This window comes from Mus musculus, chromosome 12 (assembly GCF_000001635.26).
Source record: "Mus musculus strain C57BL/6J chromosome 12, GRCm38.p6 C57BL/6J".
Classification (NCBI taxonomy): Eukaryota; Metazoa; Chordata; class Mammalia; order Rodentia; family Muridae; genus Mus; species Mus musculus.
The window spans coordinates 79,499,705-79,517,711 of NC_000078.6; the positions used below are offsets into that span (position 1 = coordinate 79,499,705).

General features: G+C 41.9%; 1 protein-coding gene across 23 annotated transcripts in view; it reads left to right on the plus strand.

Moving 5' to 3' along the window:
- Nucleotides 1-18,007, plus strand: part of Rad51b (RAD51 paralog B) — a 550,979-nt gene that overhangs the window by 202,423 nt on the left and 330,549 nt on the right. For 2 of the 23 annotated variants that reach the window (XR_003950017.1, XR_003950016.1), the window contains exon 8: nt 8,005-8,134. The exons of 20 other annotated variants lie outside the window; for them this stretch is intronic. Coding sequence is in view for 1 of the 3 variants with exons in the window: in NM_001252562.1 (NP_001239491.1) it covers nt 8,005-8,025 (21 nt within the window). In the remaining 2 variants the exon portion in view is untranslated. Of the gene's footprint in view, nt 1-8,004; nt 8,951-18,007 lie in introns of those variants that run through there. One more of the 23 variants, NM_001252562.1, reaches the window with a different exon arrangement.

Consider the following 18,007-nt stretch of genomic DNA (forward strand, 5'->3'; position numbering starts at 1 on the left):
ATAGAAAAACAAAGCAGATACATTTTTTTGATAGAAACAAAACTAGACCTGGAGTCAAAAAATCTGTACTCTAACATCCCCAGTACAATGTGAGTAACTTGGGGAAGGCCACTACTTTGGTTCTTATCGGTATTACACATATATAATATAGATTTAGTTCTATTAAAATTCTGGAAGTGAGAGGCTTGAAGACCAAGTGTTGGCAGGGCTGCATTTCTGTTGGAAACCAGGGAGAGAGATTCATTTCCTTGTCTTCCAGCTTTCAGAGGCTGCCTCTTATCTCGTCGTGACCCCATTTTCCTTCTCTAGAGCTTATCATTCACTGCAATCTCTAGTTTCATTGTCACATCTCTTTTCTGTTCTCAGTCCACAATACTCCACCTCTTGCTTAACGATAGGGTCTTTCTTCATATTCCAGGCTGACCTTGAACCCACTCTGGTTCCCAGGCAGGGTCTCACTGATGGCAGTCCTCCTGCTTTACATCTCAGCACTAGGATTGCGAGCATGTGTCCCACCTTGGCTCCCTCCTCCTCCTTATGAGAGCCACAGCAGCACTGGGTCTATCTGGTTGACCCAGGATGATCTCCTACCTCAAAATCCTTAACACAGACCCTTTTTCCAGGTAAGGGAGCATAGTTGGACATTAGGACGTGAACATCTCTGCAGCGTGTTGTTTTACTTGTCAATCACTTCAGTTTTGTGACCCCCGCTTTCCTTAACTGTAAGGTGAAGGAACGGATCTAATTCAGGTCAGTGAAGTTTCTTGTTTCCTCCATTTCTGGTTTCAAGAGGAAAATGATAGGTTAAAAATTAAGAAAAGGGAGAGAAGATATGCGTGGTAGCCCACACCTTTAATCCCAGCACTCAGGAGGCAGAGGCAGGTAGATTTCTGAGTTCGAGGCTAGCCTGGTCTACAAAGTGAGTTCCAGGACAGCCAGGGCTACACAGAGAAACCCTGTTTCAAAAAACCAAAAAAAAAAAAACCAAAAAAACAAAAAAACAAAAACAAAACAAAAGAGAGAGAGAGAGAGAAAGAGAAAGGAAGGAAGGAAGGAAGGAAGGAAGGAAGGAAGGAAGGAAGGAAGGAAGGAAGGAAGGAAGGAAGGAAGGAGGGGGAGAGAGAAGCTAAGATGTTTATGTCTTGAGAGCCAGTATATTCCAGCTGAGGTTTGAAAGAAGGATGCTAAGGGGTAGAGGGTTCTTACGGGCTTTTTCTTAAAAGATTTATTTATTTATGTAAGTCCACTGTAGTTGTCTTCAGACACACCAGAAGAGGGCATCAGATCTCGTTACGGATGGTTGTGAGCCACCATGTGGTTGCTGGGATTTGAACTCAGGACCTTTGGAAGGGCAATCAGTGCTCTTAACCACTGAGCCATCTCACCAGCCCCTCTTACGGACCTTTAAAAGCAGTGTATTGCTGGATTTAAACTTCTTTTAAAAAGCCCTTTTTAATTTATTTTTGTATGTTTGAGTGTTTTCCCTGCATGTTTGTCTTTGTACCAAGTGAGTGCAGTGGCCGTGGAGGCCACAATAGGCATTGTGTGCCCTGAGACGTGAGTTACAGATAGTTCTGAGCTGCCATGTGGGTGCTGGGATCCAAACCCAGGTCCTCTGCAAGAAAGGAAGTGCTCTTAACCACTGAGCTGATTCTCCAGCCCCTGAAATTCTTTCATCATCATAGAGCAATGAGAATCAAGGTTGTTACTAGTTTGTATCACAGAAAAATTCTGCCTGTAAATGGTGTAAGCAGTAAGGACATTTGCCTTCTTATTATATAACGAGGGCCCTGGGTTGGTGACCCTTCAGCTCAGTTACATCATTATGCACTCATATTTTATGAAATAGGTTTTGCTAGCTATGCTGGATCCTATACCATGACATTCCTATCTTGTCCTGAACTCACACTGCCCATTACTGAAGATAGAACAACTCTCATGCGACTTGTTTGCTTTACTTGGTCCAAAACAACTTTTTTGCCAATATCAGGAATGTTCTATATTTATACTGTTCAATATAGTAAGCCATTAACCACACATGACAATTTTTGCACACTTCAAAGAAATGGGTGCTATAACTAAGAAACTAAAGTTTTAAAATTCAGTTTATAGAACCATATATGTATGGCAAGTGGCCATGTATTGGACTGGGTACAACTAGATCAACAATCTGGGGAAGCAGTCAATTAAAGCATTCATTTGTCTTTAGATTTTGTCCTAACTTTTGACCCAAACAAAACCAAATGAATAAAACCACAATACATATATAAAGGCTAGCAGTAGAGTGTCTTCGTGGCAGCGGATAAGATGGGAAATGCTGATAGATTAGGATGAGTCAGCAGAGCTGAGTAATGGGCGTTTTGCTGAGGAGCCCTGCTGCTGAGTGTGCTTTTCTCACTTAGGGAGCTGCTTTGTTTGTAGGCTATACATTGTCCTGCCCCAGGCTGGCCACTCCAAAGCTGGGAAAGGTCATGGATAGCATCTGTATGCATCCATCCAATCAATATGTACAGGCCCTTTGTTGTGAGCTAGGTGTTGTTGTAGGTGTTGAAAATACAGTAAAGAGGAAAAGTTGTCTGTTTTGTGGCCCTTGGAACTGTTACAAGCAAATGAGCAATGCAGTTTCAAATTATGACGAGTATTTAGAAGCAAGTACAGACAGTGAGGCGGAGTGAAGGAGGTAAACCTTAACAGTTGTCTAGATCCAGGACTTTTCCTGGAAGAACTCAGGTGGTTTGGGCTTTCTCTCCAGGAAGAAGACTTTTGGTCTTATTTACTTTTACATCAGAAAATAAAAGGGCTCAAGCATTTGATATAATCCAAAAGGAAGAAAAGTCAGATGTGTTCGCAAGAAGACACTGATTTTTGTCTTCTATGCAAAGCTCAGTCTTGCCTGCCATGTTCTGGTGAACTCTGTGTGGCCCTGCACAGAGCAAAGTTTATTTCTTGTTTGTGTTCCCATATATCTTTTGCTTTGTCTGGAGTACTTTGGCTTTCTATAGTGGGTTTCTGGCCTCCAGCTTTCTCATCATAAAGTAGGATTATCATCATAATATTTATGAATCATACGGCTCTGGAAAGATCTGTCCTTAATCAAAATAATTATTAAATGTCTCATAAACTTGTAGGCCAAAGAAAACATTTAACTTTTTTATTAAATTTGTGCAAATCATTCAGTGAGTTCAGGTTTTCATTCTCGCCCCCCCCTCCCCCAATTTTAAAATAAAGTAGTCGTAGGCTTGTCAAGAATGGTAAGAACTGGATCCTGACAGGAATGGTAGAAACAGAAACAAGCACAGCCTTTCTGGAGAGCCAGTTGGCAGGACAACAGACAGTTCTCTAAAATATGCAGATTTACATCTTCGCCCCCAAATATAAAACTGAATCAGCGTTCAAAGGCATGTGTTCAGAGACATTCATCATCATGTTGCTCATGATGATAACAGGCGGCTCACAGCTCAGTCGTTTAATATAGGGACAGTTCAGTTATATGTTCATTGTCAAACTGTGTGTAGCTATTAATGTAATGATGGCATTAATAGGAATTAATGGCTTTGGAAAGAAGTTCAGAGTGTTCTAGCATTTATAGTGTCCCATGCTGCTTCTCTTTGAGCATCGGCGGTCAAGAGCGGTAATTGTGATCACTTGTACTAACCTTGACATTCGTAGCATGTTACTGTTGAGTGCTGAAGTGTCCTGGGTAGTATGCTGAGCTCCGCTCAAACATTATCTCAGTGAACTTTCAGCCTAGCCCTACTAGCAGGCACAACTTGGATTATTATTTTGTAGATGAGAAAGCCCACTCTTAGAGGAACATAACTATGTAAGGCCTTATACTGAATGATAACAGGGGCAGCATTCATACCCAAACATTTATCTCTAGAATCGATATTCTCAAAGTTTACAGAGAAGCACTCCAGCGTCTTTATATCCTAGTAGAATGTCATGAGAGGCATGTTGTGGAAAACTCTTTCATATGCTTTCCTGTAACTGTACCTTTATCTGTGAGTACTTGGTTCCCATAAGTGGCAGGGAAGAGGTGGGTTAATATTTAATAAAAACACAGGTCAGCAAATAATAGCTCATGGGCCAAAGCCAGTCTGATGGTGGACTTTGTAAGTCCTGTTTTATCTCAGCAGCACTGTGCTTCATTATTATATATTGTCACTTGCTGTCTCTGTGCCTTATTGACAGGAATGACTAGTTTCAATAAAGATTGTGTGGTATAGAGGCTAAAATTAATAGTATCAGGTTCTTTACAGAAAAAAAATTGCCCATGCCTGCTGTAATACACTAGAAGTCTGGAAGGATATTGATCCTGTCTCAGTGATTGCTTTTCTGTTTAGAGTTCATGTTCTTCAGTAGGTACAGGCCACCAGTGTCCAGGTAGTTGGTGAGGGTTTACTGAGAACATGAACCAATAGCTTATTTCAGGACTTCTGAGCCCCTCTGTGCGTGGCTGGCTGGCATTCCCTAACTGGGCCATCTGTGTTGCCCTGACACTCAGACTGTTGCTGCTTCTCTGAGATGGAATGTGTATTCACAAATGAGGGCTCCATTAGTCATGGTGAATTTCCTGGGCCCTGGAGACATGGCCATGACATCACCAAGAGCCAATCAGAAAGGGGCCTCTATAGTCCAGCCTTCAATCCTCTTTGGAAGACTATAGACTAAGTGTTCTGTTCCTAGCCCTCAGGGTGTGATTTGAAACTGCCTTCCTCATCCAGCCATATTCTGGGCACAAAAGTCTAGCTTCTAGACCCAAGAGGCAAGGGCAAGCTTGATAATCTGCAGAGCTGGAGGCAGATTGCTGTTGAACATTTTTTTCCATGGCTTGGGTTTTTTCTTCCCAGAGTTTTCCACTCCAAATGACGTTGTTGCTTTCTGTGGCAAAGGATGGGTGGTGAAGGATGAAATCTGCATTAGATAAAAGATGGCTGGCAGTTAACATTTCTGGATAAGTATAGGTTGGTAGCATGACAAAAATCAGAAGTGTAGTTTGCTGGTTTGTTACATTGCTTCTCTGTATACTTTAACAGCTTTTAACAGCAACTGCTTTTAGCAAAATTAGTGTGTCTTAAAAACAGGCTCATTACCCACAGATCTTAGGATCTTCCTAATGAGGGTTAGCACCTCATTAAATCTTTTATCATCAAGAAGAAAAGACCCACTACCCCCCACTTCTCTTTTGGGGGGGGATTTAAATATTTTAGACTTACAAGCCTCTTTCTTCTCTTCCTTTTCTTTCATTCTTTTTCTTCTCTCTTCCTGTTCCCATCCCAATTTACGAGAATCATTTGTAGAATTCAGTTTTAGAGGTAACTTTCCTAATCTGTGTTCAAAAGCATCTGTTCAAATATGTATTTCTAATTGGCTCTGTCTCTTGTTACTAAACTATAATAGTTAAAACACCTTTAAATTTTATTCAAGGCTCACACTTGTAATCCTAGCACTTCAAGCGGTGAGGCAGGAGAATCTCAAAGTCAAGGTCAGCCTGAGCAAGAACTTGTCTCAAAAAAAAAAATCCATTGATCCTGGAAATTGAGACTTAGAACCTAAGCCAGGTGTGGTGCCTGTAATACTCAAGAGCCTTAAGTAGTCCAGAGAAGTAACAAAGGTCCAGTGGCAGCCTGAGCTGTAGCGGGAGATCTTGCCTTTAAACCAAACCAAACCAAACACAACCAATCCCCAAAACAACCCTAGGAAACAAAACCAGAAAAAAAAATCTTGAAGTGGACTCATGCAAATAGAGTTTTATAGCTTAATGCAGTTTATGAACCCCAAAATTGTACCTTCTCCCTTCATAAGGAATATATCTAATACCTTTTCATATTTTTCATAAAAATCAAAGAGAAATTGGCAGAGTAGCCTTCATTATTAGTTTACCTACATTTACTAAACATTGCCTCTGTTGTGTTAAATTTTTCCCTTGTTCCTGCATGATGACTATAGTAATAATTATATAATTTAGAGGAGTTTTATTTTTGAAGCATCTTGAAAACACAGGCATTTATCCTTATTTTTTGAAACTATACATACTAGTAACTAAGAGATGCATCCTCTAGAATCATGTAATATACTACAAAAGAGGCACTTAAAAAAATGCACTGTAGAGTTCTTCTCTTAAAAATCTCTATGTCCAGGCCTAGAGAGATGGCTCAATGGCTTAGTGCACTGGCTGCTCTTCTAGAGTATCAGTGTTTGATTTCCAGAACCACATGGTGGCTCACAACCAACTGTAACTCCAGGTCCAGGGCATCTGACACTTCCTTCTAGCCTATATGGGCTTCAGGTAGTCACGTGGCACATATACATACACACAGGCAAAATGCTCTTACATATAAATTAAAAATTAGAAATCAAAAACCTATAAAGCATGACTCATTAAATTTTCAAGTGCCTGAAATATATTCTGATTTTAGTTTTTAGGTGAGGAAACTGAAGTACAGAAAGCTTGAACCTTCTATGAGATGTCATTCGCAGAAGTATATTCTGAAATGAAAAACCTCATTGTTTCATCAAAGCCCTTAAGAGAACAGCCCTTTGTGTAATTCCCTGCTTCTATTCCTGTTTTCTGTTGATACCTTAAAGCTTTGCCTATGAACAAAATGCTCATTTTCATATTCTTCTGATTGGGACAAACCATCAGGTTAATGTAGCTTAGGCAGAGCTGGGGCAAGTCTGATGTACAGTGGCTGTTCTGTGTGGTGGCCGTGCTCTGTGTGGTGGCCATGCTCTGTGAGCTCTCCCACGGCCTTATTCCTAACAGGCTTTACAGTCTCCTCACCCACCCACCAGTTCTCCCACCTGAACTAATATTTGGCACCTCTTTACTCAGATGGTTGTCATGACTACCGATGGCTTGATGTTGATAGTGTCCTTCAAGGCTTTTTGGGAGAGAGGTCTTGCAGAAGTGCCGAGTCAGCACTGGCCCCTGAGTGATCACCAGAAGCTTGCCAATCAGGCTAACCACACCCCTGACTTCAGCAAGGCGAAGCCTTAGGAGAAGTTCTACTGCTGCCTTGAGAGACCACATCTGGATGCTGAAAGCCAGATGAATCTTAGAACAACCACAAATCAAGGTCTCCATGATACTCTTGTTTTCTACAGATTTGAGACACAACAGATACCTCCCTCAGAAAACTCACCCAGCGGGTGAGCCTGCTATGTTGATCATTCCATTAAGCCCTAAACCTTTCCTGCAGAAGAAAAATTCTCAAACGTCGATTCCAGAATATGTCAGTGAGAGGTCATGGCAGACAATCAGATGAGTTTATGAGACGCTAAAAAGGAGCTATGTCACTCCTAAAGGGGCTGGCATCGATTTATTACAGAAACCAAGAGCAGAAGGAAGAAAAGCCTTTAGTCTCATTAAGGAATCCAGACAAAAATCCCACTTAATCTGTCTTGCTTTTCCTTTTCCTGCAGTTCAGCTGCCGTGCAGGTGCAGGGCAGCCTGGCAGAAGCTTTGAACATTTGGAAAAAGAAGTCATTACTGAAAGTCACTGACACACACTTCCCTCGGAATGCTGCTGATGTCATGGAAAACCAGGACCTTAGCAGTAACCCTTAACAACCAGAGCTATGGTAAACACTGAGTGTTACCTCCACCAAGGCATTGGTTTTTAAAGACCTTTAACAGGCTAGGGCTTGCCAGCCACAACTCATAAAAACGTTCTTATAATTCTGCCCTCCTTACTAAAAGCCTGGACAACTGCTAAGGTTTCTTTGCCACTCGGGGCTGCAGAGCCAGATTCCTGTCAGTTCCAAGGCTCACTAATCAGATTTTACAGCCCTTCTTTTTCAGTTCTCTCCATACCCCCCCGCCATGCTCACGGGGCTCGGCCTTGGCAGGCTCACTACTTCTTCAAAGAAGTCCCTTGTCTTACTGTGTTGCCTTGATTTCTGGTTGTGTAGTGAACTGGTGTGCAGGGTTTTGCTTAATGTTTTGACAGACTAGTGGTTCGTTAACTTAGTCTGTTAATTGGTGGCCTTTATTTACAGGTTACATTTCAACCGATCTGAGACATTTGAACAAAGTGGCATCTCATTATTCAAACTCTAACTAGGTACGGACTGAGTAAACAGCATGGGCTGCTGTGGAGAACTGTTCAGCATGGCACAAGACACTGAGGTGGGAAGTCGTTTTCTCCCGGCTTGGGTTAAATAGCATTATTTGAACCAGTTTGGCTTCTTTCTGCTTATCCACACAGTGGGAAGAGGCAGGAACCTTGCATTGCTTTTAAAGAGTATCTTCAAGTTGACCACTATATTTGACCACCAAATTGGGATACTTTTGAAGACTAAGGGGCTCTTTTAATAGACACCCTGTTTTAAAAACATCCCCAAGGCTTCCCAAAAACAAATAAGGCATATGGTCACCCTCAACATTGTGCTAAACCCTATTTATCCCAAGCCTTTTGAGAAGGTTGTGTTCACAGTGCTAGAGAGCAGACCATTGAGCTTCTCTGCCTACAAGAAGATAAGTCCATTAGAAGGTCAAGCCCAAGTCATGAACTCCATTCCCTAAGTTAAAGCTACAAGTCTGGATTGACACTATGATCTGCCCGGTTTTGAACACTTACTTCTATTCCTGGGGAACTGTGGTTCCTAACGTGTGATCTTGGGTCCCTGGAGGCCACTGAGATCTTCTCAGGAGGCCTGTGAGGCCAAGCCCTGCTCAGCACCATCAGAAGACATGATCTGCCTTTTCCATTCCTTCTGTCTTACTGCTTTCTATACCTTGGTGCCAAAACTGATCTTAGAAGGCAGCTGTCAATGACCAGGCCAGAACTTCAGCAGATTTGTAAGAATGTAAATGATGTTACTCTTCCACTAAATCTTGTTTTAGAAAATAATTTTCCTTGAGGAAAAGAAAAAGTGTTATCTGTATCAAAGTGTTTTGGGGTTATTTTATCTTATGATTTTTGCAAAATAAATGCATCAGAAGTCATCAGTTACAATTTTTTGTATGCTAAACACAATCCTGCAGGGCTCCAACAATTTCCAAAAAGTTTAACAACTGTGACTCTAGACCTTTGTTTCTCCGCAGGAAGGGATTTGCAGATAAAATAAATTCCTTAATAAGAAAGACCAGCCACGCATCATTGTGTCTACCACAATGTCTTGTGTAGGCTCATACTCTCTTATAAATATGGGTAGGCCAAGCTTCTATGACAGCTCTGAAGTTTCCATGTTCTCTGACATTTGTGTGTTACATTCATTCACATTGTTATGCTCTTGAATTGTGCATGTGTGTGCATGGAAGTGCATTTGCACACGTGTGCATGTGAACACTGAGACCAGAGGTTGACATTGAATATTTTCTTTAACCATTCTCTACCTTATATTTTGAGAGAGAGTCTCCTACTAACACTGGCACTTACCAATTAGGTAGACTGACTGGCGGGTGAGCTCTGGGGATCCGCTTGTCTCTAACCCCAGTGTTGTGGTTACAAACATGCCCAGATCCCGTGATATTCTTATGTGGGTGCTGGAGATCCAAACTCGGGTCTTCATGTTGCAGGCACTCTACTAACTGAGCCATCTCCCCCCACCCCCGTCCAATCTTCCGATATTTAATATTACGGTACTCCTATTAGTCTTATTTTCATGTTAACAATAATGTCGTTTTTCCTTCAAAACATTTATGGAGTATGCCAAATTCTCATGCACAGTAAGCATATTAGATTAAAAGACTATGAAGCCTGATAGAAACGGGGTTCTTTTGTGTGTGTGGCACTGGGGATAGAAGTTGGGGTCTTCTTGCGTATGCTCAGCATGTGCTGTCCCACAGTAAAGGAAGGCTCGATGCTGTTGTCTGTTTTAACCTGGCTCATTCTGTTCCCCTTCATTTCAGGTGTCACCCTCAGTCCTCCTTTCTGGACCAAGGAAGCCATGCTGACCCAGGGGCCACCCACTATGTTTCATAGCACCCTTTATTGCTCGCTGTGCATACTGATTTGACTTGGCCTACTCACATTTTAGTGTTTCTCAGTTAATTTCAAGTGCAGTTATGCCAGGAGAGGAACATTGTTCTTCTTTTCTCACATGTGAATACAGCTGTTCTCCCTTCTCTGCAGAAGATATTTTTCAAGCTGCAGCTTGGGTGCCAGAAACCAATGACAGTAATAACCTTATATGTTGTTTTTATTTGCCCACATATATGTATATATACACACATATATTCATGATAAGAAGAGTCTGCTATAGTACATAATAAATGTATTAAAGAACATTTAAATTTAAATATACAGGAAGAAGGAAAACTTGAGTAACTTAACTACTCTATTAAAGTATTATAGTTCAATGTCATATAACATGGATTCTGTGGTTCTGAAAAATAGTTTTCTTCTGGAGTAAAAGATATCAGACTGAGAAAGAAGGCAACTTTCACTTTATATTTTATTTTTCCATGTGTATGTATATGTGTCCACATGTGTGGGGGTGCACATGTGTGCCCATAGAGTCCAGAAGTTGACATCAAATGTCTTTCTCAGTTGCTCTCCAGGTCTCTCTCTGAATCAGAGCCCACTGACTTGATAGTCTTGGCAGCCAGCTTGTTCCAGGGATCCCCTGTCTCTGAGTGCTGGGATCCCAGGTGGATTAATAGACCTGTCCAGCTTTCATGACGGTGCTAGAGACCCAGACTCCATCCTCACACTCACTTTATCTACTGACCTGTCTTCCCAACCCCTCCTTTGATTTTTAAAATTGTTTCTGAAGTTGGAAATTCTATGTTTTTAGTACCTACTATGCTGGAATAATTATATGTCAGCTTGACACAAGCTAAGGTCAGTAGAGAGGAGGAAACCTCAATTGAGTAAATGCTTCAAGATCAAACTGCACACAAGTCTGTAAGGCCTTTTCTTATGGGACAGGGCCATCCCAAGCTGGTGGTCCTGGGTTCTATAAGAAAGTGGATTAAGTAAGCTGTGATGAGCAAGCCAGTATGCAGCACCCCTCAATGGCCTCTGCAACAGCTCTTGCTCCCGGCCCCTGCCCTGCTTGAGTTCCTGTCCTGACTTCCTTTGATGATGAACAGTGTTGTGAAAGTATAAGCCCCCAAATCTCTTTCCTCCCCAAGTTGTTGTGGTCATAGTGTTTCATCGATAAGACACCTACTCGTTCTGAAACATGTCTCCAAGGCTTGAAATTAACCTACTACTTTTAAATCAACATGACAGGGAAAGCTGAGGCCATAGTTTATTTGAATGGCAACTTTATCTTCATGTGATTGACGATTACAGATGACAAATGAAACTCAAAATCTAAGTTTTACCATGGTACCTTTTAGTGACAAACATTTTTCTTGGTTTTAGGTTCATTGCTTTCTAGTATTGTTAAACTATATACATCTCTGGGTTTGTTTGCTCCTTCTTGGGGTAGCAGACATTTTGAATAATTACTTGGCAAACTTAAGGTGCTGGGATGCATTCTTGCTTAGAACTTAGAGGATGAGAACGAGAGAGGACATCATTCTTATCCAGTCGGTGCTGCCGAGGAGGATGGGAGTAGATGCTCTTGTCTAAAATGAAGCCTTGAAGAGAACAGATGTTTGTGGGCAGGACTCTGGCTCCCCAGCAGGGGAAAGAACTGGGTACTTGTCCACACTTTGCTGCTCTTAAGAGTTAGCCTGGTACTAGCAAGTCCCCCTGTTCCTCTTAAATACTTAGCTTGCCCATCTGTAATTCCAGGCCCAGCTGAATGCTCTCTAGTGTCTCTTACAGAGAAAACATCTCCTATTGTTTTCTTTGTGCTATGCCACGGGTTCACACACTCCAAGTCCCTGCTTGACAGATAATGGTGTGTGAGGAAATGATGCACAGAGCAGCCCTGAGAAACCCAAGTGGATTCTGACCACACTGATGTGCTAATCCCCAAAGAAGACGAAAATACAAAATGGGCCAGGGATTGAACATGAAAACGGTGACAGTGAGAAAAACATTGAAGCAGACAGCTGAAAGCTTCATTTCCTGGCACGTCTGCCATGAGAAACGCCAAGCCTGCCAAATCCTTCAGGCCGTCAAGGCCCCAAAACTTTGGCTAGCTCTCATTTTCAGCTTCCCACACCACATGCCCAAACCACACAGGAAAATTGTCTCTCTCCCTTCGTACTTGTGCCTTTTGGCTACCCGTCTGTTTATGCCAAGCCCTTGCCTCACCCCCTTCCTTCCAGCTGTCACTGTGTCCCAGCTGCTGCTTTCTGGGGGCTTCAGGGTGCAGCTGCAGTCTTCAGGGGAGGCACAGGCTGGTGAGGATAGTGGCAGGCGTTGGTGGTGTGTAACAGACTCTGGAACTGCAGCCATTTCTACCCGGTTTCTAGCTGGTCTGAACAGTGCTCTTGCTCCTTGGCAACCGTTAGCACTGATGGCTTTAATTTTTTCCCTTCTCCCTCCCTCTTAGGGAGTTTCCCCCCCACCCCCTGCACATTCTTTGGCATTATGGTCTGTGAACATCCTGTGGAAGATTTGGTTTGTCTTATTTTCTTTTGCCAGACTGTTCATCATCCTTTCTTCTTCCACGTAAAACATATTTATCTATTTCGAGACTTTAAGACCGATAACCAGATCTGCTGGCCTCTCACAAGTTTAGAAATTTCACCCTTCTCAGCCTTGACAGTCCATCCCAAGCCTCATGGCCTCCCAAGGCCCTGCACTCTCTAGGACATTTGTTGCCTGTCCAACCCCAGCTGCTGTGGGAGCCTTTGACCTCTGGCCTGTGAGGTTCTTCTGTGGAGCGTGTACCTCCTATTGGCTCTTATTGATGACCTCTAAGCAAAGAGGCACCTTCCCCTCCTTTTAGAGAATCCAGGAATCAGGAAATGTATCGGAAGAGTCTTGAGTGAATATGCGGAGAAGCCGAGTGTCACGAACGTTTTAAATTGTTCTGCTGTGCTTGGCCTGTGTCTGCCAGCTCAGTGTGGAAGGCAAAACCAAACAGAAGCCTCACACAGTCATTGTCTCCCATAGCCAGGCATTGTCTTTTGTTCAAGAATAGAGCTTTTGCAGGGACAATGGATTGTTCTTCTCTGCCACCCTTTCTGGAACCTCAGTGAGCCGCTGTACCCTGTACCTGCCAACTCCAACCCACTCTGGTTTCTAAGGGGAATTCCACAAAGTTTTCAGAATCTCATTCAGTGAAAAACAAACTCAGAGTATGTTTGTACTTGGGTTTCTCTAATGTTTCCTTATATCTGTGTGTATTTTGTATTTTACTTAAATCGTTAAAATATTGCTTGATGCTCAGTTGAAACAGACTAGTGTGGTTGGTAAAATCTTCACTTATAGATTTCATTTCCTTGTAATGTATTCTGTAATGTCTTCTTAGTCATTGGGAATATTGGCCCGTAGCCTCTCTTCTTTCATGTCTGCCTGTCCAGTTGGTTTGGCTATATTGTGTCTTGCACCCAATTATACTTTCTCTTGTTTATCTTTCCCCTCATTCTATAGTTTTGCATGGTGTGTAATGTGTGGACTCATAGATGACAGACTATTAAGAGCTGGAAGGACTTTTAGATCTTAGCTATCTGAACTCATTTCATGGATGAGAAAAAAAGGAAGCAAAGAAACAGAAGAGTTGAGTTAAGATCACACACTCGAAACAGCCTACGCTTGTGAGCTTCATGGCCATGCTCAAAGGCTTCCTCTGCTATTCCATCAGGTCTAATGTCTCAGGAAGTTTCCAAAGCACTGATAAGAGTTCCTCCAACCGATAGGAGGCCATCCTGTGGGAAAGGACACAGGCCTTGAAACCAGACAGATTTGGGCTTGAATATCGGGTCCTGCCACCTGCTGGCAGGGTGACTTGGGCAATTAAGACATGCTTAAAGGAATTTTGTTTCTTCCTCTGTATTCTAAGAGTATTAAAAACATTAATACTTTTTGAGCAACAGTAACTATGAAATGTTATAACCTATATAATATATCTCTTATACATATTCTGTTTAACAAATAATTGTGAGCATTTGCTGACCATTTAAATGATAACTTGAAGTAGGTATCTTATTATTAGGCAATTTGAGCCTCTTTTGCTCGGAGATGGTTTTCTAATTCAGGGTTAAAATATGAATGGAGTAAGTTGTCTGGAAATAAATTCCTGAAATTATTTATAGCATAACTATGCATGCATTTCCTGTTCTTTATGGCTTTCATATGGATTCAGCTGTAGTGCATCTTGTCCAAAAATTTTTGTACAAGTTAAACTCACCCCAAGAAGACATCTGAAGTATCTTTGGTTTTGTCTTCTCCTTTTTATTTGGCTACACATTAGTTTGTAAAGGTAGTATATAATTTGTGTAAAATATTTCATCCATACTTTTCATAATTTAGAGATGTAGTATTTTTCTGATATGTGTAGGACTGTGAAGGCTGGACCCAGTGTAAAATCATCTAGGCCTGTTTGGAGTGTAAGAAGTTATAATTTATCAAAAGGCATCCAAGACTGCTCTGTTAAAAGGAAACAGGACATAATTATTAAGCTTTATAGCAGTACTGATAGGGGAGGCTGAGTTGCAGAAACAAAGCTGTGAAATCAGCAGAGACCAAAAGCACAACAAGAAAGTTTTGAAGCTTCAGGGGATTTCGTGTGAGGACTTCTCAGATCGCCTGGACTATGTGTGGGCTGCCAGGATTGGACTTGAGGTTCAAGTAGAGGGAGGAGCCTTGAGAAACTAGACAGAATGATCAAGAGCTCAGTTAGACTCATTTTCAGATCAAAATGAAGAGTGATATGCTGGACAACATGGTGCATGCTTTTGGTGCCAAGAACTCAAGGAGGCTGAGGCAGGAGGATCATTTTTAAGTAAAATACAGATACCTGTCTAGCTTCCTAGCTGCCAGTGGACTCTGAAGCTCATTGCCTTGATTAGGTAAAGAAACTGTAGCCTCCCGAGGGTTCAAATAGGAGTTTTACTTAGGTGAAAATGCCATGTAGCCACAGAGAGCAGTGGATGTTCCTTGTCCCTGTTTGTCCCTCATGCCATAAAGTACAAGCACATGAAGAGCCTCTGGCTGTCAGTATCTTCAGGATAAAAGCGGGCATGATTTTTGAAGGGATATTGGATAATCAAATATGGCTAGAGGTGGAAGGTCCTACTTGGCTGTATTTTTGGTTCATTCAGATTCAGAATCAGACCAGAGGAATTTGGCAGGCACCGACACTTACCACTTAGAACCGCACTCACATAGTTGTGGTAGCAAAAGAATTTCTCTAGGAGTCTTAGTCTGCTTGACTAAGCCAGAGGTTTCTGGCCTTAAGTCCAGAGTTGGTGAATTTTAGAAGAATCAACTTAGATCTGTCAACCCATGAGACTAGTTCCATCAAATGAGTGGAAGTGTGTCTGCAATTTTCATAGATAAGACTTACTCTGAGTACCGAGGATACTGTTCCCCATGACTGACTCTTCCTTAATCTCATCGCCTCCCACTGAGGTGTGATATACTCTAATTTAAAATGAAAATATCATTAAAAAAAGGTGAACTTGAAGACCCTCTACTTGACATCTGTATTTTTGAAATTCTTACTTACTAACCTTGGTATATCTTTCCTTCTTTCTTTTCTCTCCTGTTCCCCTCTTCTTTCTCTTCTGATTCTCTCTTATGGGACAGAGTCTCACAGTGTACCTCTGGCTAACCTAGAGCTCACTATGCACAACAGACTGGTCTCAAACTTGCTATAATCCTCCTGCATCTGCCTTCCAGGTGCTAGGATTACAATGTGCCATTATACTCAGCTAATTGTCCCAGGTCATAAGGCTTTTTGTCAAGAAGTGTTCATGATCCTAAACTTGGCCTGTTTGTTTTGTTATTCCCTGAGCATTTTTACACTCTAAAAAAGAAAATGACACCTACCATTATCCTTCGTCGCCATCAGTATTATCTATTCCTTATAATTTGACAGCATTCCTACGGCATCCAGTGGTACTCAGTCTACTAGTTTACATATAATAGGTTTTTTGACAAGTACTTTTAATTTAATGATGAAAAAAGAAATAGTTTTTTGTTTTAAACAACTATTATAGAGCGAGAGACTTACAGCTTTATTTAAAAATTGAAAATATAAATACAACATTAACAATCAAAGAAGAGGCTATCAATTTGAGAGTGAGGGGGTGCATGGGAAAGATTGAGGGAAGGTGATATGGGAATGGATGAAGGAAGGAAAAAGAAAGAGGAAGTGGTATAATTATATTTTAATTAAAATATATTTAAATAGAAATTGAACGTGGGACTAGAACAGGAAACTCAAGGGAATCTTTATTTTATATTAAACAATGATCCTGGGTCATCATTGCCATCTAATAAGCAGTACAAATAGTACAGTTAATAAAATGTAGTAAGTTTTGGCGTGTGTATATGCACTAGATCATGATGGTAATGAGGATAATGCATATGTTCATTATCCTCAAAGGTTTCTCCATGTTTTCCCCATCTGCCACTTCCCCCATTCCTCTTCAAGTAAATGACTGACGTATTTTTGTTAGTATAAATTATATTTCATCTTCAAGAGTTTTGCATGAATGGGATCATACTGTTCATAAAGTTGTCGGTATGATTTTTAATTCAGCTTAATTGTTTAGAGGTTTATTCATGCTGCTTGGATCAGTGTTTCATTTCTTTTATAGCTAAATAATATTTCACGGTATATGCATACCACCTGTGCCTATTGAGTCTCTTGTTGATGTTCACTTTTAGTATTTGACTATAGATTACTAAATGGAGTAATGCTTTTACTAGAAATGATGAGATCATAGAGTGGATCTTACGTTCAGCTTCATAAGGAAATGCCAAGCTAACCATTTCTCATTCTCAGCAGCAGTGAAATGAACACAGAGCCCTGTTGCCCCATATGCACAACATCACTTGACAATGGCATGGCTTATGTTTTAGCCCTTCTCATAGGTGTTTAGGTTCCACTCTGGTTTTGTGGGTTTTATTACTTTTTTACAGTCCAGTCATTACCCTCTTCAGGTCCAGGTCCACCCTCCCACAGTTCTACCTCTCATTCCTCCCTGCTCTAAGAGGATGTCCACCCCGACCCCTTCCCCAGTCCTCCCCATTCCCTGGGGCCTCAAATCTCTCTTTCTGTCTGTCTCTGTCTGTCTGTCTCTGTCTCTCTTTGTGTCTCTGTCTCTCTCTGTCTCTCTCTGTCTTTCTGTCTCTCTCTCTCTGTCTCTCTCTCTCTGTCTCTGTCTCTCTGTCTCTCTGTCTCTCTCTCTCTCTCTCTCTCTCTCTCTCTCTCTCTCTCTCTCTCTCTCTCTCTCTCTCTCTCTTGGGTTATACATGTCTTCTCTCACTGAGGCCAGACCAGTCAGTCCTCTGCTGTATATGTGTTGGGGGCCTAGGACAAGCTAGTGTATGCTGCCAGGTTAGTGGCTCAGCATTTGAGAGATCTCAGGGGTCCAGGTTAGTTGAGACTGCTGGTCTTCCTATGGGACCACCCTCCTCCTCAACTTCTTCTAGCCTTTCTCTAATTCAAATGCAGGGGGGGCCCTAACTGAGTCCACTGGTTGGGTGTAAGTGTAAGCTTCTGTCTCAGTCAGCTGCTTGTTAGAGCTCTCAGAGGACCACCATGGTAGGCTCCTGTCTATAAGCACACCATAGCATCAGTAATAGTGTCAGGCCTTAGAGCCTCCCCTTGAGATGGATCCCAAGTTGGGCAGGTCACTGAAAGCTCCTTTCCGCAAGTTTCTTCTCCATTTTTGTCCCCGGAGTTCTTTTTGACCGGAACAATTCTGGGTCAGAGTTTATGACTGTGGGATGGCAAGTCTCTCCACTTGATGCTCTGTTTTTCTACTAAAGGTGGACTTTACAAGTTCCCTCTCCCCACTGTAGGGCATTTCATCTAAGATTCCCCTTTTGAGTCTTGAGAGTCTCTCATGTCCCAGGTATCTGGTACATTCTAGAGGGCCCTCCACCTCCCACCCACCTTCTGAGGTTGCATATTTCCATTCTTTCTGCTGTCCCTCAGGGTTTCTCTCCTGTTCCCTTCCCAATACCTGGTCATG